General features: G+C 40.7%; 2 protein-coding genes across 4 annotated transcripts; one reads left to right on the forward strand and one right to left on the reverse strand.

Moving 5' to 3' along the window:
• Nucleotides 1-2,269: 2,269 nt before the first annotated feature.
• On the reverse strand, nt 2,270-14,329 carry si:dkey-171c9.3 (uncharacterized). Its single transcript, XM_060930077.1, has 4 exons — nt 14,244-14,329; nt 11,816-11,899; nt 8,657-10,324; nt 2,270-2,691 (listed from the first exon to the last, which is right to left on the reverse strand). Exons 2-4 carry the CDS (start codon nt 11,897-11,899, stop codon nt 2,533-2,535), a joined length of 1,911 nt encoding a protein of 636 aa, XP_060786060.1. The 5' UTR covers nt 14,244-14,329; the 3' UTR covers nt 2,270-2,532.
• A 1,152-nt stretch (nt 14,330-15,481) lies between these two features.
• LOC132888868 (uncharacterized) lies at nt 15,482-20,165 on the forward strand. Of its 3 annotated transcripts, XR_009654980.1 has the most exons (3): nt 15,482-16,040; nt 16,318-16,512; nt 19,783-20,165. XR_009654980.1 is itself a non-coding variant. In XM_060924974.1 (2 exons), exons 1-2 carry the CDS (start codon nt 15,542-15,544, stop codon nt 19,848-19,850), a joined length of 567 nt encoding a protein of 188 aa, XP_060780957.1. In that variant the 5' UTR covers nt 15,482-15,541; the 3' UTR covers nt 19,851-20,165. The 3 variants fall into 3 exon arrangements, 2 of the variants coding, with proteins under 2 accessions (XP_060780957.1, XP_060780950.1); XM_060924974.1 differs by lacking the exon at nt 16,318-16,512; XM_060924967.1 differs by lacking the exon at nt 19,783-20,165 and having other exon boundaries at nt 16,318-18,141.
• The last annotated feature ends 5,435 nt before the right edge of the window (nt 20,166-25,600 follow it).

Here is a 25,600-nt window from a genome sequence, read left to right on the forward strand (position 1 = left end):
TAGTTCTGGATGTTTTTCTGGTGTTGGTTTAGCTGATCAATGAGCAGACTACATTCTGGGAAATGGAAACTTCTCTGTCGGGGGGGATGACCAACAGCATATTAGACCACCATGAACTGCATAATGCATTCTGGCTTGAAGCATACATCCAGCACGACCAGCTCCTTTAGCAGGCAGCAAGGTTTTGCTAAAAAAAAAAAAGTATACTCAGGATGGTTGCTGTCTTCCAACCAGCAAATATAATGCTGATAATGATGATTGCTTCTACTGGTGAAGAAGATCGTCAGATTTTTTCCCTATTAGATTCACTTCCAGGCTTATGGCTATTGACGTCTAGCAAAAAAAAAAAAAGATCTGATGCCGTTTGAAGTTGGCATCACTATAGGCTATGTCTGAGGCAACACACTTTATAATACAGCAAAATGTGGTTTGGGACATAGTCTTTGTCTTCAATGGATGGAAATGGAAGACAGATGTTTGGTCAAACGGGACAACGGAGAGCTCTGTGGTTAACGTGTGTGGCATCTGAGCTGCCAGATTAGCCCAACTGTTTCCAGTCCATACTGTAACCTTCCAAATGAATGCAAGACCATAAAACCCACAAAGTCCAAATTATATCTACCAATTCAAAGGCATTTCCCCCCAGGCATTTCTTCTGATTAAAAATAGCCTACATGGGTGGTAAAACTCCCACTCTGGCAACCGTCCATGATAGTGTCTGTCCCTGAGACTATAAATGCAAATCTGTTGGTTTTTTTTTTATTTTTTTATTTATTTATTTTTTGGTCCACTTTGATGTTGGATCATTTCCAAACAGGAATTAATTCACAAACCTCCTCATTCTCCCTAGTGAAAACATTTTATTTCATTTGCTAATATTTATTTTCCTTCTAGGTTTTTTTGGACTCCTTTTCCATTACCTGTATGATCGATTACATTACATTATGATATGACAGCTTGTTCTCCATCTCTCTCTCACACACACACACACACACACACACACACACACACACACACACACACACACACACACAGTTTTGCAAGACCTGATGAATTGGCATGGTAAGTGAAAATGTGTATTTAGAGACGTTCATGAGGCCTGCTTGGGTGTAGAGAGCTTTTACGTCGATATTTTTGGCTCTTGGTGGAGAAAAATAAATCTGTGTGATATAGCTCCCAGGAAAAGTGGGGATCGAAACTGGGAGATTTTCCAGGCCCCAGTCATCCAGTCAACCTCATACATCTTGGCTCTTTTGTAATCACCCTGTCCGTCTTTCCTTCTCTCCCTCTGTGGTCACGTTCCAGCCCTTCTCGCTTGCTCTCCTGGTCCTTTTCTCTTTCTGGGGGCAGTGGAATTCCCTAAGAAACTGAAATAAATACTTCTCCAGATGAAGTAACAGGCGTGGACCCATTGTGTCTTCTCTGAACCACAGCTGCGATGTCAGCAGACCGTGTGTGTATGTGTGTGTCTGTATGGTTGTTGTTATACTTGAGCAGTGGTCGCCAAGAGTGGGAGCGAGTGGGAGGCAAGAGTTCACTAAAACACATTCCTGCCATGTTAGGTATCTCTGCTCTGGGAGTATTAATGGAATGCTGTAAAAAGTCTGCTTTTACAGGCTCCAAACAGCCATTTCAGTCACAAAGGAGAACATGATGGCGTCATACTGCACACTTCAGCATTGTTTTTTTTTTTTTATTGCTCACATTAACAACATATTTAGAATATTACTGATGTTTGAACTGATAATTGCTAATATAATACAGATTAGCTAGCTCACCAGAAAGATAGATAGATGGAACTCTTTTACGCTGATGTGAGAGCAGTGTCAGTTTTCATGGGCATGATTAGCATTACCATATTAATGTACTAATATGAAATGGCTTCGAACTGAACAACCATCTGTGTTTTTTATTATTTCATCCTTGATCTGATGTCCTGCCTTTATTAACATAATGTAATGGTTAAGTAAGTGAGTGCAATTTCAGCAGATGTTCATAATGCTGTTGGCCTTGACTCTTGTTTCCTCCCAGCTGACCGTCCAACTGGGTGTTGCGCTACATTGATGACTATCTTTCTGGATCATCCTGGTGTTATACTCTGCGTACTGCAGTTTTAGTCATTTTCATGTTCTCCCTCTGCAAATTGCTCCCATGCAGAGTTGATCACTGATATTCATCCAAAGGCACAGACATGACACAGAATGACATTCCATCGTGAGTGATTGTCAGCTAATGAGTGTTGTCGCAGATTTATACACAAAATTGAATGCACATTTTGTCAGATTTTAATCAGAAAAGGCTTACTCCAGGACAGACTACAGATAGATGGGTGTTATGTTAAGTTGAATCCAGTTTTTTTTTTTATTAGCCTGCTCTTTTACTCATTTGATGCAGTTCATCAATATTCATTTCCATCTACAGATTTCACATGACACTGTGTCAATCACATATCAATCCAAAGTAACAGAGAATCTTTTTTTAGACTGATAGTCAGTCCTAATGGACTCAAGCTTTAGTCCAGAGCCATGCAGCTCATGATTGTGTGAGCAGGAGATGCCCCAGGAGAGAGGTGGAAATCTTAGAGTGCCCTCTGCTGGCAGTCTGGAGATCTTCACAGTATTGGAAGAGAGATGTCATCATATGGCCCACGGTCCAGCCGTGAAACTGAGCTTGCAGCGAAACACTGTAGAGCTGAAGTACAACAAATGCATCATTAACATATGTATCAGAAAAGCAGGTAGACTGATATTTACAATATATCCATCCATCCATCCATTATCTGTAGCCGCTTATCCTGTCCTACAGGGTCACAGGCAAGCTGGCGCCTATCCCAGCTGACTATGGCGAGAGGCAGGGTACACCCTGGACAAGTCGCCAGGTTATCACAGGGCTGACACATAGACACAGACAACCATTCACACTTACGGTCAATTTAGAGTCACCAGTTAACCTAACCTGCATGTCTTTGGACTGTGGGGGAAACCGGAGCACCCGGAGGAAACCCATGCAGAAACAGGGAGAACATACAAACTCCACACAGAAAGGCCCTTGCCGGCCGCTGGGCTCGAACCCAGGACCTTCTTGCTACGAGGTGACAGTGCTAACCACTACACCACCGTGCTGCCCTATTTAATATATATATATATATATATATATATATATATATATATATATAAAAACTTTATATTTTAACCAATCAGTGAACTGTTAAATTCTCAAATCCATTTGAACTTTCTGTCACAGCAAATTTACAGTAACGCCAGTGGTACAACTTTAATGTAATTCAAATCACAGGTGTATACTGATGCGCTCCTTTCTACATCCATCCATTATCTGTAGCCGCTTATCCTGTTCTACAGGGTCATGGGCAAGCTGGAGTCTATCCCAGCTGACTATGGGCAAAAGGCAGGGTACACCCTGGACAAGTCGCCAGGTCATCGCAGGGCTGACACATAGACACAGACAACCATTCACACTCACATTCACACCTACGGTCAATTTAGAGTCACCAGTTAACCTAACCTGCATGTCTTTGGACTGTGGGGGAAACCGGAGCACCCGGAGGAAACCCATGCGGAGAACATGCAAACTCCACACAGAAAGGCCCCCATCGGCCGCTGGGCTCGAACCCAGGACCTTCTTGCTACAAGGTGACAGTGCTAACCAGTACACCACCGTGCAGCCACTCCTTTCTACAGTAACAGTTAATTCACAGGGACTATGGCAGATGTGCCATATAGAACTAATAATAAACAATTTTTCTGTTATTGAACAAAAACAATTGTATTGATATGGCGAATATTTCTGTCAGGATATGTTTAACATTTTTGCAAGGAGTTTCCACTTGAAGTGATTGGTCACATTTAGAAATAAAGCTATAAATTTAGGTTTTCCACCAAAGGAAATGATGGAGGATGTTGCTGTTCACATTTTATTGACTTCAAGAGAAAGTGAGGGGACAACTCTTAATACAGTAGCTGTTATACTGTATGTGAAAACAGGGACTAACTTGTTGACAGCCATTTCACAGAATCAAAAATTGATTTATTAAAGTATTATGTGTCATTCTTTAATGAATAATAAATGGATAGGTCACCAGATTGCTGCAGTATAAGACAAATAGAAATCCTAAGGATATGCTGTTATAGGAAAATAACCAACTTTGAAGTAGAAGCAACTTCCTGTCAGGTTGCATCACACCGCATTGCCACTGATTATTTTCCTGTTACATTATAGTCATTTCTCTTCACTGAGTTGAGTGGTTTTTGGCATAATATGGATTACTACAGTTGTGGAATAGGGCTATTTACTGTGTTTTTATTACTTACCATTTAGTGTTTGATCTCAAACACATTAAAGCTAGTTTGCCTTTCAGATTTTTCAAGTGTAGGTCATGAAAATAATTTTCCATGACACCCAATTTTTTGTTTAGTGGACCGAAAGCTACTGAATTGGAATCACAGACATCCAATTTTATTTTATTTTTTAAAGAACTATTAATGAATTTGGAGCCACGTGGCCCTAAATTCTCCGCTATTTTTTTCTGCTTCACCATGACCCAATTCAAGATACTACATCATGCATCAAATGGTGGGCTTTCCCTGTTCGCGCAAGGCATTGTGGGATACAAATTTGAAACAGGAGAGAAAAATGGAGGACAAGAGTGTGCGAATAAAACGTGAAAGACTGACTACAGTAATGGAAAGTGAGAAGAAAAGACGTTATGTTGAGAAAGAAAGGAAATGCAGGACCAAACTAATAAATATCGGCGGTCAGCGATCACCTCGGTGTGATCAGCTGTTTGTTTAGTGACAGAATGATGGAACTGTCAGTGCACAGTCAAAGGTAAACCTATACATAGCAGTAATGCAACACTGAATGCCAGCTTCTGTAAAACCCAAAAGAAGAAGAAGAAGGTAAACCTGCGCATGTGCACACGGACTTCCTCTGTCTGTTTGACTGTGTGAAGCGAGCGATTTCATGTACATTACTTGCTCGGGAATCCCCTCAAATTAAATAACTTCCCAGCCACAGGATGGCCTGATATTTTGTGAGATATTACAGAAATAAACATATATCACAATGACCAAATTTCAGAGGGAACTAAATTTCACCAATTTTATGAAATCGAAAAGCTGTCTAGCTTTAAGAAGGCAGGAAATTACACTAATTAACTTTTGATGCGACACACCTGTTAATGGAAAACCATTCCAGGTGATGACCTCATGAAGCTGGTTAAGATAATGCTAATAGTGTGTAAAGCATCATCAAGGTAAACACTGGCTACTATGAAGAATCTAAAATATCAAACATTTTTTAAACACTTTTTTGTTTCATAGTTTTAATGTCTTTAGTATTGTAGAAAATAGTCTACAAAATGGAAAATATATATTTAAGTTATTCCATGAAACTGAGTCGTACATGAGCTGATAGCTGACGAGTCGCGTAGCACCAAGTTGGCTATAAGCCATGTACGACAAGATTGAGTGGAATGATTGTTTTATTATATCCACATTCACTAGATTTTGAGAAACAGAGCATTTTTATGTTTTTTTTTTTGCAGATCCAATAAATAAAAACTTTATCCAAAACGTCTGACAAAATAATTTCCGATTAGAATGTAAACAAACCGGTGCAATGACAGGAGCAAATTGTGAAAAATGCGATAATAATTCTTGAAAAATGAAAAAGATACATATACGTTATTTACCAGCTGGGAGGTCCGTATCGTGAAATACCGTGACCGAGGTCTTGAAAGTACTGAGCAAGGCCCTCTGGGCCGAGGTCAGTATTCAAGGCCGAGGTCACGGTATTTCACCACACGGACCGACCTTAAGCTGGTAAATAATATATTTATTTTTTTCTTTACGAAATTCTAACAGAAAACGAGAGCGCCCGAAAGGGAAAAACCGAGCCGAGCCGCCATTTTGAATCCTCATTCACGGCTGTAATGCAAATTGCTTCCTCCTCGGTATACAAGTGCACTTCCATGGCAGGAAAAAAACTACATTTTGCCACCTATGTACAACCCCGATTCCAAAAAAGTTGGGACAAATTACAAATTGTAAATAAAAACAGAATGCAATAATTTACAAATCTCAAAAACTGATATTGTATTCATAATAGAAATATAGACAACATATCAAATGTCTAAAGTGAGACATTTTGAAATTTCATGCCAAATATTGGCTCATTTGAAATTTCATGACAGCAACACATCTCAAAAAAGTTGGGACAGGGGCAATAAGAGGCTGGAAAAGTTAAAGGTACAAAAAAGGAACCGCTGGAGGACCAAATTGCAACTCATTAGGTCAATTGGCAATAGGTCATTAACATGACTGGGTATAAAAAGAGCATCTTGGAGAGGCAGCAGCTCTCAGAAGTAAAGATGGGAAGAGGATCACCAATCCCCCCTAATTCTGTGCTGACAAATAGTGGAGCAATATCAGAAAGGAGTTTGACAGTGTAAAATTGCAAAGAGTTTGAACATATCATCATCTACAGTGCATAATATCATCAAAAGATTCAGAGAATCTGGAAGAATCTCTGTGCGTAAAGGTCAAGGCCAGAAAACCATACTGGGTGTCCGTGATCTTCGGGCCCTTAGACGGCACTGCATCACATACAGGCATGCTTCTGTATTGGAAATCACAAAATGGGCTCAGGAATATTTCCAGAGAACATTATCTGTGAACACAATTCACTGTGCCTTCCACCGTTGCCAGCTAAAACTCTATAGTTCAAAGAAGAAGCCGTATCTAAACATGATCCAGAAGCGCAGACGTCTTCTCTGGGCCAAGGCTCATTTAAAATGGACTGTGGCAAAGTGGAAAACTGTTCTGTGGTCAGACAAATCAAAATTTGAAGTTCTTTATGGAAATCAGGGATGTCATGTCATTCGGACTAAAGAGGAGAAGGACGACCCAAGTTGTTATCAGCGCTCAGTTCAGAAGCCTGCATCTCTGATGGTATGGGGTTGCATTAGTGCGTGTGGCATGGGCAGCTTACACATCTGGAAAGACACCATCAATGCTGAAAGATATCCAGGTTCTAGAGCAACATATGCTCCCATCCAGACGACGTCTCTTTCAGGGAAGACCTTGCATTTTCCAACATGACAATGCCAAACCACATACTGCATCAATTACAGCATCATGGCTGCGTAGAAGAAGGGTCCGGGTACTGAACTGGCCAGCCTGCAGTCCAGATCTTTCACCCATAGAAAACATTTGGCGCATCATAAAACGGAAGATACGACAAAAAAGACCTAAGACAGTTGAGCAACTAGAATCCTACATTAGACAAGAATGGGTTAACATTCCTATCCCTAAACTTGAGCAACTTGTCTCCTCAGTCCCCAGACGTTTACAGACTGTTGTAAAGAGAAAAGGGGATGTCTCACAGTGGTAAACATGGCCTTGTCCCAACTTTTTTGAGATGTGTTGTTGTCATGAAATTTAAAATCACCTAATTTTTCTCTTTAAATGATACATTTTCTCAGTTTAAACATTTGATATGTCATCTATGTTCTATTCTGAATAAAATATGGAATTTTGAAACTTCCACATCATTGCATTCCGTTTTTATTTACAATTTGTACTTTGTCCCAACTTTTTTGGAATCGGGGTTGTAGTTCCCTATTTATACAAATAGGAGTCATTCAGGATTCAGCCATGTTTTTGCTCGGCGTTAGCAAGTTAGAGGTTTTAGCTTTCTCCTGAAATGTTTTCTTTTATTTCTTCTTCCTCAGGGTAGTAAAACTCGCTTTCACTGTGAACTGTCGTTATCGCTATCCATGCCGCAAAATTAATGCTATTTTCCTGAGAAATGCTGGCAAAAATTTATAAGATTTTTGAAAATCTTATAAAAAAATCTTAGAAAAAAAGATAAATGTCGACAAAAAATGCTACTATGTTTGTTGTTGTTGTGAACGAGCGAGTCGCCAGAGGTCCGTAACAGTGGTCCGTAACTGGGATCTGTATCGTAGGATACGGACCCGCTTGCCAGCCAATCAGAGTGCAGGATTTGATGGAAACTGGACCGCGAAAAAAATAAATTCTTATTATCAAATACTTTTATTCCATTTTTTTTTTGCTTTTTTTGTATTTTTTGGGGGTTTTGTTTTTGAGTAGAGCTTTTATTTTGTCCTCGGTTGGTTCAGCAAAACGCTCTGCCATTTTCTTCTTCAGGGTTTTTTTGGTGGTTGGCAAACCAACTTAAAGGTGCATTACTGCCACCGACTGGGCTGGAGTGTGGAACAGGAACTATGGGGGGGGGGGGTGAAGAGACAAGCTATTTCTGTTTCTTTTAAATACTTTATAACAAAGTGATATAACTGACTTGATGCACTCAGCCATTTTGTTTTTCTCTATTCACGGTATATGAGCTGATATCCCAGTCATAGAGTAGCCAATCAGAGCACGTTATATTTGTGTAGTTAATGGTTCTTCACTTCCTAAACAGGTTCTAATGAGAACCCTCTATTGCGCGCAGAACCTTCCAGTGTTACACCAAATGGACAAACTGAATAACACTTTAGGGCCCTAGATTTAACATTTAACCTGCTTCTGATTCAGAGCATCAGTGGAAAAATCCAATATCAAAATTCACATGTGGATTCCAGTTGGTGCTTAATTTTTATCAAAATGTTTCATACCTGTTGCTGAATGTGTGTGTCAGTAAGGTCGATCTGTAACGTGGAAGCTCCCATTTGAGACGCTACAGCCCACAGCAGGATACACTGCAGCTCCTGTGTATCACGGCAGAATGTTTCGGATATGAAGGCCCTCATTACAGCGTGTGATGCTACTGAGGAACTCTGTCGATCTGAATTAACGGATATTTGTCTGCTTTTTAAGTGACAGTTTGAAGCTTCTCTTGTGGAGCACTTGAGCACTTCATGCACAATCTTCTCAGCAAAAATGTGCTCTACTGTCCCTGTTCTGGAGTCAAGTGAGATATAATTAGTCTCTGATTCCACATTAGAGCTTCCATTGGTTTGGATTTGATGGGAGTTTGTGATATGCAAACCCATATTTAAATATTGATCATTCCCTTGTTCCCATGGCACTGGTTCTGATGCTGGATCAGGTAGCTGTTTGCTTGTGGCATGTTGTAATGAATCAGTTCCAAGCTCAGAGAAAGCCTGGATCAGTGTGTCAGTGATTAATGTGCCAGCCATAGCTCTCAGAGCCTCCAGAGGAGGAATATCTGGGGTCGACTCTGACAATAAGGTATCACTCGAAGCTTGGGTTGTGTTCTCAAAATGAGATGGGATTTCTTGGCTTGTTCTGTCCTCTCTCTTGCTCCTCATAACCTCTGCTATAGATGTCATAATGAGCTCCTCTGCCAGGTGGTCAGCCAGGACCTGCACATCTCTGACGGGCGTTTCTATATTTCTATTACTGCCTGCTTGGGCTACAGTGATGCAGTGGACGATCTCTGCTGAGAGCTGTGCCGCATAGTCTGAAATCTCACTCTGAAACCTGTTTTCTTTTTCTGTGCCATTATCTTCCCCAAGCTGTGAGCACGCTAGTGAGAGCGAACGTATCAACCGAACCATAAACTCTGATTTGTCTCCAGTGCTGTCAGTCATTTTGTCCTCCAACAGAGATTGTTGATCTTTAGGGGTAGGTGGAGGGGTTGAAGGTAGGAACTCTTTAGCAAGACCACCTTTCAGCTTCCTGGTGAAGCTTGAACGGCTCTTCATCATCTCTGGCAGTAATGGCGTACTTGGAGGAGCATCAGGGTAGTCAAGGGAGCCCAGATGGGCCATATCATCCAGAGTGGTGGGATTGATGGTCGATCTTCTGTGATAGCTATTATCTATTTCCATTGCAGATCCTTCTTCGTCACAGTCATGCATAGAGGAACAAAGGTAGGATGCAGGCTCACTGTAGATTTCTGGATGTTCATCATATTTCCTACCAGCAGAGAAGCCATGCCTGGCTAGTTCTTCCAGTGCATTACTATAGATCTCAGCTGCTAGCCTCTTTGCTAGCTTTTCGTGATCACTCATTGTCCACCTGTTCACCTCACTTCTTTGACTGATGTCACCATCTTTAGTGGTCTGAGTGTCTTGGATCCTCACAGCTGCATCCAGTATGTCTTCAGATAACATCTCAGCAAAGTGGTTAACAACATCTGTCTGAACTGGCTTGGGTCCAAGAGCATTCTGATCCATGTAGTTCATCTTCACATCTGATCTCCTGCCTTGTAATTCATCGAAGGCACCGCTGAAAGTCTCCAGTGTCAAGAGAATCGAGGATGGATTATAGTGAGGTTGAGGATATGACTGGGTGTTAATCACCACTTCTACTGAATCCTAGAAAATACAATAATTATTCAGCCAAGATTGCGTTCAAAGGAGCATCTGCAGCAACTGCTGATAGCATATTGTCTCTAGGGTAATTATTGTTTCACAGTTACACTTGTGCGCAAACGTTTTGGTCAAATCATGACTTTTTCTTTTCAAGGTTTAAAGTGAATGCAGCCTCTGCAAGGAGAAAAAATTAGTGCATATCTGCAACTTATTTCCTAGATTATGACACTGGAAAAAAAAAACCAAACACTTCTTTTGTGGCTTGTGTGAAAGTTTGGACACCCATCCCTTTGACCTGCTAATGTTTTTTTTTTTAAGATCTTGGAACATAATTAAATAATTAGGTCTTAACGTATGATTCTCCTTTCCTTTGAATCTCTGATGGTGTTTAAAATAAAATAATTATAAATGTAAAAAATATGAATTTACAGAGATTGTCTTTTTTTTAACCCCAACAACATATGTCCAAAGGTATGTGGACACCTGTCTATCACACCCACATCTGCTTATTAATTAAGAAGAATGAAAAAGATTGGAGATTGTTATTGCAGCCAAAAGGGACCGACTCAGTGTTCATGCCTTTTCTTAAACTATGGACATTACCATTAAGTTGGACCATTATTATAACCTCCACTCTTCTGGGAAGGCTTTCCACTAGATTTTTGGAACATGGGCATGATGATTTGTGCTCATGCAGCAACAAGAGCATTAGTGAAGTCAGGCACTGATGTCGAGTGAGAACGCCTGCTGTGCAGACTGAGTTCCAATGGTGTTGAGGTCAGGGCTCTGTGCCAGACACTTGATATGTTCCATATCAACTTTGGCAAGCCATGTCTTCATGGAGTTTGTTTTGTGCACAGGAGTGTTTTCATGCTGGAACAGATTTGGGCCTCTTAGTTCCACTGAGGGGAAGTTGTAATGCTCATCTCATCTCATCTCATCTCATCTCATCTCATCTCATCTCATCTCATTATCTCTAGCCACTTTATCCTTCTACAGGGTCGCAGGCAAGCTGGAGCCCATCCCAGCTGACTACGGGCGAAAGGCGGGGTACACCCTGGACAAGTCGCCAGGTCGTCACAGGGCTGACACATAGACACAGACAACCATTCACACCTACGGTCAATTTAGAGTCACCAGTTAACCTAACCTGCATGTCTTTGGACTGTGGGGGAAACCGGAGCACCCGGAGGAAACCCACACGGACACGGGGAGAACATGCAAACTCCACACAGAAAGGCCCTCGCCGGCCACGGGGCTCGAACCCAGACCTTCTTGCTGTGAGGCGACAGCGCTAACCACTACACCACCGTGCCGCCCAAGTTGTAATGCTACAGCATGCAACCTGCATCCTGTACAAGTGTGTACTTCTAGCTTCGTGGTAACAGTTTCAGAACGAACCACATATGGGTATGAAAATCAGGTGTCCACATACTTCTGGCCATAAAGTGTATGTGTTCTGTTGAGTGAGTTAATAAGGATTTTAAGGGTTACCTGGACATTAGATGAATCAACAATTGGACCAGTGATCAGCTGACAAAGTTTCACTCTACTGTGCAACCAGTCTTCAGTCATCATCTATCAAAACATCAAGAAATATTAAAATAACATCATGCAATATATTTAACAGTTATTCCACGAAATCGAGTTGTACATGAGCTGATAGCCGACGAGGCACATAGCGCTGAGTCGGCTATAAGCCATGTATGACGAGATTGAGTGGAATAATTGTTTTATTCTATCCACATTCACTGGATTTTGAGAAACGGAGCATTTTTATTTTTTGCAAATTCAATAAAAACTTTATACAAAATGTCCAACAAAATCATTTCCACTTAGAATGTAAACAAACCGGCGAAATGACAGTAGCAATTGGTGAAAAATGCTGCTATAATAATAATAATAATAATAATAATAATTCTTGAAAAATAAAAAAGATACGTTTTTACCATGAAATACTCTTTTTCCATATTTTGTTGCTTTTTTTGTGTCTTCTTCTTCTTCTTTAAAGTTTTTTGACAGCTGACAAACCAGCTTAAAGGTGCGTTACTGCCACCAACTAGGCTGGAGTGTGGAACAGGTGATATCGGGGAGGGGCGATATCTTTTAGCTATTTCTGTTTCTTTTAAATATTTGATAACAATTTTTTACTTTTGTTTTCGAGTAGAGTTTTTATTTCATCCTCGGTTGGTTCAGCAACACGCTCCACCATGTTGTTTTTCTCCACTCATGGTATATGAGCTGATATCCTAGTAGTAGAGTAGCCAATCAGAGCGCGTGATTGTTCATGTCCAGTGAATGTGGACAGAATAACAACAAATATTTAAATTTTTTTTTCGACTGGGTATTTCAATAAACATACAAATTTTCTTCCATCCAAAAATTATCAAAATAATGTGTACTGACTTACCGTTAGGATATTTCTTACTCACCATTCATCATGTTTACTTAAATAAGATGTGTCTGATCTTTATCTTAGTCATCCCATATGATATTTAGCACAAAAAACACACCACCATGAAAGCTGACTGTGATATTTGACCCTCATGTATTTGTGCTGCCTTGTTGTGAACATGTTATCACAGAAAGAGCTCGTGTCCTTCTTTGCTTTAAAACAGGTTTTGCTTACTCCAACTTTACCCATAACTTCGAAGACCTAATAAAACTGTGCATGGGTTTGTGTAAATAAGAAATTAACAGCTTAACACACAACCGCAACTGATCACAGGATAAATGTTGTTCCAGGAAGTAGGTCATGTGGTGACAGGAAAGAAAGTGGGTTTTGGTGGCGACAAATGTTTGCAAGGTTTGCTTGTCTGAGATCATCTAATCTCCGTTTATAGAGCTTGTGAGAGGGGCCATGTTCTCATGAAAAGAATATGCAGAGAAAGTATATTGTAAAAGATTTTCAATACATTGCATGTCATATAGGATTACGGCTAGCCAAAGGAACCGTGTTCCAACTGATTAAAAGGAAACTGAAAGGTGGAGGTGACTGTAAAGTATAAATCCTTATAAGAAAAGAACTGCATCTGCTACATGATCTTGCATTGCAGTTTCAATGACAGACTGACATTTCATTTTCTCTTTATTTTCTCCCAGTGTGCCCTCAAATAGACCTCATGTAGGAGTAAATGGGAAGTAAATTGCATTTTGAGGTCTGGTGGATAGCAAAGAGGTTGCTTTGGGTACAAAAACTGCAGGGTGGATATTTATCGGCTTGTACAAATAATTGTGTGTTGATTTAATTTGGTAAATATGAAAAATGCGTAGCAAATTCTCGGCAAAATGTGCACAATAGAGATGTTTCATGGAATCACAAAATAACAATGTGACTAGGGTTATCCTATTAATATAACAGCCCTGACCAATATAAATAAATCAGGAATGTTTTTATGTCTTTATCACTTGCAGTGCTAGATAATTCATGCACAGGAGCATAAATTGGAGTCATCGTCAGCCTTTAACTCGAAGAGATATAGCAGTAAGATAATGAAAAGCAGATCAGTTCAGGACATGAGAATATGAATGCTTTATTTTCTTATCAATAAGGTGATATTGCAAGGACAGCTTGAAGGATTTTATAAGAAAGATTCAAAGACTCAGAGATTACTTATCTAAAAGGCTGAGAGGTGGCCAAAGTGTAAAACTTCCCATCATTTAAATGCCACAAAATCGCCTTTAAAAGCAGATGGTCTTAACTAATCCAGTCACATAACGTGTTTAGTATTCTGCGTCTCCCAGTGGTTTGTCGTTACAACATTTAACATGCACCTTTTCCTTTCATAATATAAGTGAACTAAATATAATTAGCTGAGGCTTTGTGATATTTAGATGCAAGGTATTAAGATATTAAAGAAAGCAGATGATAGACCAGTGTTTTCCTGTAAGAGGAGTAAAGAAGGTAATAAAATGATCATACCTTCAGACAAGAAAGTTGTATTTGATGCAGATGTGAGACTATGCAGAAGTGCAAATGGGGTTACAGTTGCTTTCAGGAGCCTACGTGTACTTCCTGTGTGTGCGTGTGTGTGTGTGTGTTTTATGCAAATGTGTTTGACTGTATGGTGCATTCATATGTGGAGAGAGAGAGAGACAAATAAAGAGGCATTATATAAACATTTAGAAATGATGTGGTTTTTATTCAAGAGTCAGTTCTTCAGGATTAAAAATGAAAAATGAAAAAAAAAAATGTACTTAGGAAATACATGCCATATGCTTAATCTCAAAATCTGTTAAATAGAGCACTCCAGGATCATTTATTGTATGTATCATAATGAGAACAAGTAGTGAGCATTTAATTTGTAGGTAGAAGAATAACATTAAACCTGTTAAACTTGTTGTATTACACAGTGTTTAGTGCGGCACGGTGGTGTAGTGGTTAGCGCTGTCGCCTCACAGCAAGAAGGTTTTGGGTTCGAGCCTGGTGGCCAGTAGGGGCCTTTCTGTGTGGAGTTTGCATGTTCTTTCCATGTCTGTGTGGGTTTCCTCTGGGTGCTCCGATTTCCCCAACAGTCCAAAGACATGCAGTGAGGTTAACATGGGGCAGCCATGGGTTGAAGTGCCCTTGATCAAGCAAGGCACCTAACCCCCAACTGATCCCTGGGTGCTGTAGCATAGCTGCCCACTGCTCTGGATATGTGTGTGTGTGTGTGTGTGCGCTCATTGCTCGCATGTGTGTGTTCACTGCTTCTGATGGGTTAAATGCAGAGGATGAATTTCACTGTGTGCTTGAGTGTACGTGTAACCAATAAAGTAGTCTTCTTCTTCTTAGTGTTTTATTTCAAATCAGTAAAGAATGGCTAGCGTGTCAAGTCAAGTCAAGTTTGTTTGTATAGCACTTTTAACAATAGACATTGTCCCAAAGCAGCTTTATAGAATCTGAATGACCCAATAGGCTGGCAGCTGTAACTTGTATATTTCACTCTCGTGGCACATCTCGTGGAACTACATAATTTTTACGTAGAATGATTGATAACGATATTTAGAACGTAGAATAAAAAGTTCTCCATTCAAAACCACACACACTGATAGTTATAGCACCTTGAAATATTCAAAATTAGCGCGATGAAGAGTAATCTAGGTCAGCTTTCCAGCCAATGAGCGAGCGCCTAAGTAGGCCGTGACATAGTATAAACAAAGATGGCTGCGCCCACGGAGGGCAGCGTGGAGAGAGAAAATCGCCAAAAAACCCCTTCTGCAGCAAAGTATAAATGTCTTATGCACCTCCCGTCAGTTGGAAATGAAGAGTCTGAACCGTTTTCGAAAAAGAGGTGGGATACATTCTGTAAATGTTGTTCTGACTGGAAGGAAACTGACGGGATTGAGCGGACAATTGTCGAGAACACTGAACCACTACAACATCTCGAATGTGAAGATCTACCGAGCGGTACAGGCTTTCATCCTACTTGTTATCGATGGTTTGTCGACAAGAAGCGAATAGCTACCGCTAGAAAGAGGCAGACAGCCAAAGCTGAGTCGGCTCAACAGAGGATTTCCTCTCCAAAACTATTACGATCTAGAACAGAGGGTTCTGGCCAACAACAACTACAGCACACCAAAAGGAGGAAAACAGAAACAACGCTTGGATCGTCTGGTACAGAAAAAAGCCGCATATTACCACCTGTCTGCATAATATGTAAGAAAATCGACAGATTTATCACAGCCAAGGGTAAAAGAACAAGAGCTAAACTTGTAAAAGCTGAGACAGTTGATGGAGGTAAGTAAAAAGATAGTTGTTAAAATAAATCCTATAAAAAGTCCTAAAATCTTAATGGCTGGCCCAACCAATCTTTTAAATACATGTAGGCCTAATGAGGGATGTAAACCCCCAAGCTTGTTCCAAATTAAATAGGTTTTATCAAAATTGAATTTTTTCATGAATAAAGAATTCATAGGCTAAAATGATATGATTTAACCACATGGCTATTTCTTTTGTTGTGATTTTTGTTGGCATTTGATGAAACTTAGGCATATTGTTTTATTTACTTTTCTAGGTTTGTTGCGAAATGCTGCCGAGGCAAAAAAAGATGAAAGCGTGCTTGTACATATTCGTGAAAAAGACTGTATAGCAATTGAGGTCCGCTACCACAGACCATGCTATGCTGACTACACCAAGTTTCTTACAAGAAAACAACCTGCTGGATAGGTTTATCTTTCAGAGATGATATTATTGATGGATACAGTTTGAGGTAGTTGCTGGGTAATATGCATTTTTATGCAGGGGCCTAATAGAATGAGTTATAGCACTATTCATCATAACCAAGATGCCGTCACTTACATCTCCACTAGAAATTATTGATTCAGCATGTGACAAAAGTGCCCAAATGTCCCCCAAATAATGAGGCCACTCTGAGAAAAAAGTGTAAAAGAATGAGAAATATCTAAGGAAATATTATTACCTATCACCTATTCATTATTTCTGACAATCATAGAATTTTTATTCACTTATGTGCAGGTATCTCATGGAGAACTTTTATCACATAGTTGGATACATATTTGAGACCAGAAAAACCATTTCAGAAAGTAGTTCCAAGATAGTTTCCACGAAAGTAATTTTCTAGGCATTCTACGTGTTACAGCTACCGGCCTACAAGACATGAGCCAATTTTATCCCTAATCTATCCCCAATGAGCAAGCCCGTGGTGACGGTGGCAAGGAAAAACTCCCCCAGATGACACGAGGAAGAAACTTCGAGAGGAACCAGACCCAAAAGGGAACCCATCCTCACCTGGACAACAACAGACAACATGACTATAACATTAACAGTTTTAACATGAAGTCAGTTTCGTTGATGTTCTAACTCTTCATTGATGGAAACTTGAGTGCAAAACTGTTCATGACAGCTGCAGTCCCAAAGTTAGCAACTCAACTGTAGTCCTCAGCCACAAAAGCATTACTGTAAGTGTCCAGAGCGTCTTCCAAGTGTGACTTTCAACTGTCCATATGGGGCCGTCCTCCGCAGGAGCGATGTGATGAGACTCCAAGCAGAACGTGTATCAGCTCTAACAAGTAGTTTCAGCTTCCCAAGTTCCTATTCTCTTGTAACATCTTACATGAACACTGTGTTTCTGACTGGGTTTTGTGGAAGCAAGAATGATGTAGCACTGTAGTATGGTGTATAAGAAACCTGGAGAAACTTCTCTTCAGCCAGTTGGAGTCTTATGGTTGAAAGCAAATTGACTGTTCAGAACAACTGAACAAATTGGTGGGCCTCTCCATCAACCTTCACTGACTCCTACTACAAATGCTGCATCTGCAAGACCAACAGCATTATGGATGACCCCTCCCACCCTTCTAATGAACTCTTCACCCTTCCTCCATCTGACAGATGGTACTGGAGCATCTGCACCATCACCAAAAGACACTGCAACAGCTTCTTCCCTGAGGCAGTCTGACTGCTGTGTCCTGACACTCCCAACACTTGGACGAGTCAAACCATTCCCAACACCCACCATCGTACATCCTCCACTACACATCTGCACTTTATAATGCTGATATGGGCCCTTTTTTAAAAAAAAAAAAAAACACTTGCTGTTACTTTTCACTTGATATTGCTACTTTCACAGACGATAGTTTTATTGTAGTAGTTTAGTTCACTGTTAGAAAATTGGGAGTCCCAAAAGTCTCCATGCATAGAGGAAATTAACACTTTTTAGCAATATGTAACTTTATTTACAAAAAAACTTCGACATTATTGCCATTACTTTGGAAACACACGTGGCGTCATCTCTCCCACTCATGATGAACTTGTGTTAACACATCTGGTGTTACGCATGTAATTACACTTCGAATGCATTCCTTTAAATGATCTTTGGACCGTAGCCATAAGAATGATTCAATACCTTCTTCTTTGGTCAAAGACATTCTTAAAGTGTGTGTATATATATTTACACATCAGTTTTTCAAACAAGTCCTAAAAGTAGATAAAGAGAACCCAGTTAAAAAAACGAGACAAAATTCTTATACTTGACCATTTATTTATTGAGGAAAATGATCCAATATTACATATCTGTGAGTGACAAAAGTATGTGAACCTCTAGGATTAGCAGTTAATTTGAAGGTGAAATTAGAGTCAGGTGTTTTCAATCAATGGTATGACAATCAGGTGTGAGTGGGCACCCTGTTTTATTTAAAGAACAGGGATCTATCAAAGTCTGATCTTCACAACACATGTTTGTGGACGTGTATCATGGCGCAAACAAAGGAGATTTCTGAGGACCTCAGAAAAAGCGTTGTTGATGCTCATCAGGCAGGAAAAGGTTACAAAACCATCTCTAAAGAGTTTGGACTCCACCAATCCACAGTCAGACAGATTGTGTACAAATGGAGGAAATTCAAGACCATTGTTACCCTCCTCAGGAGTGGTCGACCAAGAAAGATCACTCCAAGAGCAAGGCGTGTAATAGTCAGCGAGGTCACAAAGGACCCCAGGGTAACTTCTAAGCAACTGAAGGCCTCTCTCACATTGGTTAATGTTCATGAGTCCATCGTCAGGAGAGCACTGACCAATAATGGCGTGCATGGCAAGGTTGTAAGGAAAAAGCCACTGCTCTCCAAAAAGAACATTGTTACTTGTCTGCAGTTTGCTATATCACGTGGACAAGCCAGAAGGCTATTGGAAAAATGTTTTGTGGACGGATGAGACCAAAATAGAACTTTTTGGTTGAAATGAGAAGCGTTATGGTTGGAGAAAGGAAAACGCTGCATTCCAGCATAAGAACCTTATCCCATCTGTGAAACATGGTGGTGGTAGTATCATGGCTTGGGCCTATTTTGCTGCATCTGGGCCAGCACGGCTTGCCATCATTGATGGAACAATGAATTCTGAATTATACCAGCGAATTCTAAAGGAAAATGTCAGGACATCTGTCCATGAACTGAATCTCAAGAGAAGGTGGGCCATGCAGCAAGACAATGACCCTAAGCACACAAGTCATTCTACCAAAGAATGGTTAAAGAAGAATAAAGTTAATGTTTTGGAATGGCCAAGTCAAAGTCCTGACCTTAATCCAATGGAAATGTTGTGGAAGGACCTGAACCGAGCAGTTCATGCGAGGAAACCCACCAACATCCCAGAGTTGAAGCTGTTCTGTACGGAGGAATGGGCTAAAATTCCTCCAAGCCGGTGTGCAGGACTGATCAACAGTTACCGGAAATGTTTAGTTGCAGTTATTGCTGCACAAGGGGGTCACACCAGATACTGAAAGCAAAGGTTCACATACTTTTGCCACTTACAGATATGTAATACTGGATAATTTTCCTCAATAATTAAATGACCAAGTATAATATTTTTGTCTCATTTGTTTAACTGGGTTCTCTTTATCTACTTTTAGGACTTGTGTGAAAATCTGATGATGCTTTAGGTCATATTTATTCAGAAATACAGAAAATTCAAAAGGGTTCACAAACTTTCAAGCACCACTGTATTGTGTGTGTGTGTGTGTGTGTGTGTGTGCCAGCCAATGTTGGAATGTCCTGCAGAGCCCTGACCTCAACCCTGCTGAACTGGAGTGCAGACAATGTGTGAGGCTTCCTCACCCAACATCAGTGCCTGATCTCACTAATGGTCTTGTGGTTGAATTTGCACATCGACACTCCACAATCTAGTGGAAAGCCTTCCCAGAACAGTAGAAGTTATTACAGCAAACAGGGACTAAAACTGGAATGGGACGTTCAATAATCACATATGGGTGTGATGGTCAAGTGTCCACAAAACTTTTGGCTAGATAGTGTAGTATCATACACATCTGGAACTGGAACAATTGCAATGCAAGTGTGAGAAATATTATTAGAAAAATACCAAAAAAAAAAGAAGAGAGAATGAAAATGTGTTCTTTGTGTAAAAATCAAGCTTAGATAGAAATAGTGTAATTTTACAACCCCAATTCCAAAAAAGTTGGGACAAACTACAAATTGTAAATAAAAACGGAATGCAAATATGTTGTGGTTTGTTTCAAAATTCCATATTTTATTCAGAATAGAACATAGATGACATATCAAATGTTTAAACTGAGAAAATGTATCATTTAAAGAGAAAAATTTGGTGATTTTAAATTTCATGACAACAACACATCTCAAAAAAGTTGGGACAAGGCCATGTTTACCACTGTGAGACATCCCCTTTTCTCTTTACAACAGTCTGTAAACGTCTGGGGACTGAGGAGACAAGTTGCTCAAGTTTAGGGATAGGAATGTTAACCCATTCTTGTCTAATGTAGGATTCTAGTTGCTCAACTGTCAGATCTTTTTTGTCGTATCTTCCGTTTTATGATGCGCCAAATGTTTTCTGTGGGTGAAAGATCTTGACTGTAGGCTGGCCAGTTCAGTACCCGGACCCTTCTTCTACGCAGCCATGATGCTGTAATTGATGCAGTATGTGGTTTGGCATTGTCATGTTGGAAAATGCAAGATCTTCCCTGAAAGAGACGTCGTCTGGATGGGAGCATATGTTGCTCTAGAACCTGGATATACCTTTCAGCATTGATGGTGTCTTTCCAGATGTGTAAGCTGCCCATGCCACATGCACTAATGCAACCCCATACCATCAGAGATGCAGGCTTCTGAACTGAGCGCTGATAACAACTTGGGTTGTCTTTCTCCTCTTTAGTCCGAATGACACGGCGTCCCTGATTTCCATAAAGAACTTCAAATTTTGATTCGTCGGACCACAGAACAGTTTTCCACTTTGCCACAGTCCATTTTAAATGAGCCTTGGCCCAGAGAAGATGTCTGCGCTTCTGGATCATGTTTAGATACGGCTTCTTCTTTGAACTATAGAGTTTTAACTGGCAACGGTGGATGGCACGGTGAATTGTGTTCACAGATAATGTTCTCTGGAAATATTCCTGAGCCCATTTTGTGATTTCCAATACAGAAGCATGCCTGTATGTGATGCAGTGCCGTCTAAGGGCCCGAAGATCACGGACACCCAGTATGGTTTTCCGGCCTTGACCCTTATGCACAGAGATTCTTCCAGATTCTCTGAATCTTTTGATGATATTATGCACTGTAGATGATGATATGTTCAAACTCTTTGCAATTTTACACTGTCGAACTCCTTTCTGATATTGCGCCACTATTTGTTGGTGCAGAATTAGGGGGATTGGTGATCCTCTTCCCATCTTTACTTCTGAGAGCCGCTGCCACTCCAAGATGCTCTTTTTATACCCAGTCATGTTAATGACCTATTGCCAATTGACCTAATGAGTTGCAATTTGGTCCTCCAGCTGTTCCTTTTTTGTACCTTTAACTTTTACAGCCTCTTATTGCCCCTGTCCCAACTTTTTTGGGATGTGTTGGTGTCATGAAATTTCAAATGAGCCAATATTTGGCATGAAATTTCAAAATGTCTCACTTTCGACATTTGATATATTGTCTCTGTTCTATTGTGAATACAATATCAGTTTTTGAGATTTGTAAATTATTGTATTCCGTTTTTATTTACAATTTGTACTTTGTCCCAACTTTTTTGGAATCGGGGTTGTACAATGGATTAATGTTTTAATGTCAAGCAAAAAAGAAAAGAAAGTGCATAATGTTTCTATTCTAAAGTATCACACACACAATGAAGAAGAAGATGACTTTGTCACATGCACACTTAAGCACAGTGAAATGTAACTGAATTGTCTTGGCCAGCCCTAAGGGTCCCATCTGCATCTCATCATTGCAGAGGAGTGTGCTCCTATCACCCAATCAAGCATCCAGCCAGAGCAGGTCATATTTTTTAACCATATTAACATCCCATTGTTGTGTATTATGCCTGATGTCAAGACTCTCATCTCTGCAAGCCTACCACACAGATTTAATACTTGTATCATTTTTATGGCATACCTAACAACCTGTGTTTTCTCCCCCCCCAATCTGTCCCTCTGAGTTACATGTTGGTCCTGAGATTGAGATGCTGGCCTCTTCTGCCCCTCGGACCTGCTTGATCCATCCTGGTGCCCTGTGTCTGGTCGGAGTTTTATCGCATCGCTCCTGTGGAGGACGGCCCTATGAGGACAGTTGAGGGTTATACCTGGAGGATGCTCTGGACTCTTACAGTAATGCTTTTATGGCTGAGGACTACAGTTGACTTGCTAACTTTAGGACTGCAGTTGTCATGAACAGTTTTGCACTCAAGTTTCCATCAATGAAGAGTTATAACATCAACGAAACTGACTTCATGTTAAAACTGTTAATGTTATAGTCATGCTGTCTGTTGTTGCCCAAATGAGGATGGGTTCCCTTTTGAGTCTGGTTCCTCTCGAGGTTTCTTCCTCATGTCATCTGAGGGAGTTTTTCCTTGCCACCGTCGCCACAGGCTTGCTCATTGGGGATAGATTAGGGACAAAATTAGCTCATGTTTTAAGTTGTTCAAATTCTGTAAAGCTGCTTTGCGACAATGTTTATTGTTAAAAGCGCTATACAAATAAACTTGACTTGACTTGAAATTCCTCCTCTGCATTTAACCCATCTGAAGCAGTCAACACATGCATACATACACACAAGTGAGCAATGAGTACACACACATACCCAGAGCAGTGGGCAGCTATGCTCCAGCGCCCGGGGAGCAGTTGGGGGTTAGGTGCCTTGCTCAAGGGCATTTCAGCCCAAAACCGCCCCATGTTAACCTCACCGCATGTCTTTGAACTGTAGGGGTTATGAAGATGCTTGTAATCTTTTGTAAATTTCCCCACCGAGGGATGAATAAAGTTTATCTTCTTTCTCTCTCTCTCATATATATATATATATATATATATATATATATATATATATATATATATATATATAAAAAATTATTATCTCAGTTTTCACAAATTGCTACTGTCATTTCACCGATTTGTTTACATTCTAAGTGGGAATGATTTTGTTGGACATTTTGTATCAAGTTCTTATTTACTGAATTTACAAAAAATAACAAAAATGCTCCGTTTCTCAAAATCCAGTGAATGCGGATACAATAAAACAGTTATTCCACTCAATCTGATCGTACATGGCTTATAGCCAACTCAGTGCTACATACATGCCTTGTTGGCTATCAGCTCATGTACGACTCGATTTCTTGGAATAACTGTTATTTACTTTTTTCGCGGTCTGATTTCCATCAAATCCTGCACTCTGATTGGCTGGCGAGCGGGTCTGTATCCTACGATACGGACCCCAGTTACGGACCCCGGTTACGGACCTCTGGCGACTCGCTCGTTCACAACAACAACAAACATAGCAGCAATTTTTGTCAACATTTATTTTCGCATTTCTCAGGAGAATAGCATTCATTTTACAGCATGGATAGCGATAACGACAGTGTTCACAGTGAAGGCGAGTTTTCCTACCCTGAGGAAGAAGAAATAAAAGAAAACATTTTGGGAGAAAGCTAAAAACCTGTAACTGTTGCCAACGCCGAGCAAAAACATGGCTGAATCCTGAATGACTCAATTTTGTATAAATAGGGGACTACATAGGTGGCAAAATGTAGTTTTTTTCCTGCCATGGAAGTGCACTTGTATACCGAGGAGGAAGCAATTTGCATTACAGACGTGAATGAGGATTCAAAATGGCAGCTCGCCTCGGTTTTCCCTTTTGGGTGCTCTCGTTTTCTGTTAGAATTTGGTAAAGAAAAAAATAAATATATTATTTACCAGCTTAAGGTCGGTCCGTATGGTGAAATCCCGTGACCTCGGCCTTGAATACTGACCTCGGCCCAGAGGGCCTCACTCAGTACTTTCAAGATCTCGGTCACAGTATTTCACGATACAGACCTCCCAGCTGGTAAATAACATATATATCATCTCATTACCTCTAGCCGCTTTATCCTGTTCTACAGGGTCGCAGGCAAGCTGGAGCCTATCCCAGCTGACTATGGGCGAGAGGCGGGGTTCACTCTGGACAAGTCGCCAGATCATCGCAGGGCTGACACATAGAGACAAACAACTACTCACACCTACGGTCAATTTAGAGCCACCAATTAACCTAACCTGCATGTCTTTGGACTGTGGGGGAAACTGGAGCACCTGGAGGAAACCCACATGGACACGGGGAGAACATGCAAACTCCACACAGAAAGGCCCCTGTCAGCCACTGGGCTTGAAACCCAGAACTTTATTGCTGTGAGGCAACAGTTCTAACCACTACACCACTGTGCTGTCAGATATATGTGTGTGTGTGTGTGTGTGTGTATTATTTATTCACACATACACACAGTCAAGCCGGAAAGTCTGCACACCCCTTTCACCTTCTCCACGTTTTATTACATTATAGACTTATTCTACAACAGATTGAGTTAATTTTTTTTGTCATAGAATTCTACACAAAATAGCCCATAATGACAGAGTGAAAGCAGGTTTTTAGAAAATATGCAATTTTATTTTCCTGACAAAAATAGGTTATTTCGGGGTTACATATCTGTTCACACCCTTAGCCTAATACTTGGTTGATGCACCTCTGGCAGCAATTACAGCTTTAAGGCGTCTTGGGAAAGAAGCTAAGAGCTTGGCACACTTGTTTCTGGACATTTTTGCCCATTCCTCTTGGCATATCCTTGCAAGCTCTGTCAGACTGCATAGGGAGCATCAGTACACAGCCCTTTCCAGCTCCTTCCACAGATGTTCAATTGGATTCATATCTGGGCTCTGGCTGGGCCACTCAAGGACATTCACAGACTTTCTCCGAACCTACTCCTTTGTTCTCTTGGCTGTGTGCTTCGGGTCGTTGTCATGTTGGAAGGTAAACCTTCGCCCCAGTCTGAGGTCCAGAGCACTCTACAGCAGGTTTTCTTCAAGGATCTTGGTGTACTTAGCTGCATTCATTTTTTCCTCTAACAGGACTAGTCGCCCGTTTCCGCTGCTGAAAAACATCCCCACATCATGATGCTGCCACCGCCATGCTTCACTGTAGAGATGGCATTAGCCAGGTGATGAGTGGTGCCTGGTTTCCTCCAGACGTGACGCTTGGTATTCAGGCCAATACGTTCAATTTTGGTTTCATCAGACCAGAGAATCTTGTTTCTCATGGTTTTAGAGTCCTCTAGGTGCCTTTTGGCAAACTCCAAGCAGGCTGTCATGTGCCTTTTACTTAGGAGTGGCTTCCGTCTGACCACTCTACCATAAAAGCCTGATTTGTGGAGTGCTGCCTGGATGGTTGATCTTCTTAAAGGTTCTCCCATCTCCACAAGGATATGCTGGAGCTCTGTCAGAGTGACCCTTGGGTTCCTGCTCACCTCCCTGGCCAAGGCCCGTCTTCTCCGATTGCTCAGTTTGGTTGGGCGGCAGGTCTAGGAAGATTCTTGGTGGTTCCAAA

Source organism: Neoarius graeffei, chromosome 1 (assembly GCF_027579695.1).
Source record: "Neoarius graeffei isolate fNeoGra1 chromosome 1, fNeoGra1.pri, whole genome shotgun sequence".
NCBI lineage: Eukaryota > Metazoa > Chordata > Actinopteri > Siluriformes > Ariidae > Neoarius > Neoarius graeffei.

Excerpts from the sequence above, each read along its gene's own strand:
- LOC132888868 (XM_060924967.1), top strand. The coding sequence starts at position 15,542 with ATGCACCTCCCGTCAGTTGGAAATGAAGAGTCTGAACCGTTTTCGAAA. Across the intron at positions 16,041-16,317 it reads AGCTGAGACAGTTGATGGAG|GTTTGTTGCGAAATGCTGCC; the intron begins GTAAGTAAAAAG and ends TTACTTTTCTAG.
- si:dkey-171c9.3 (XM_060930077.1), bottom strand. The coding sequence starts at position 11,899 with ATGATGACTGAAGACTGGTTGCACAGTAGAGTGAAACTTTGTCAGCTG. Across the intron at positions 10,325-11,815 it reads TTGATTCATCTAATGTCCAG|GATTCAGTAGAAGTGGTGAT; the intron begins GTAACCCTTAAA and ends TGTATTTTCTAG. Across the intron at positions 2,692-8,656 it reads ACACACACATTCAGCAACAG|CTCTACAGTGTTTCGCTGCA; the intron begins GTATGAAACATT and ends GTTGTACTTCAG.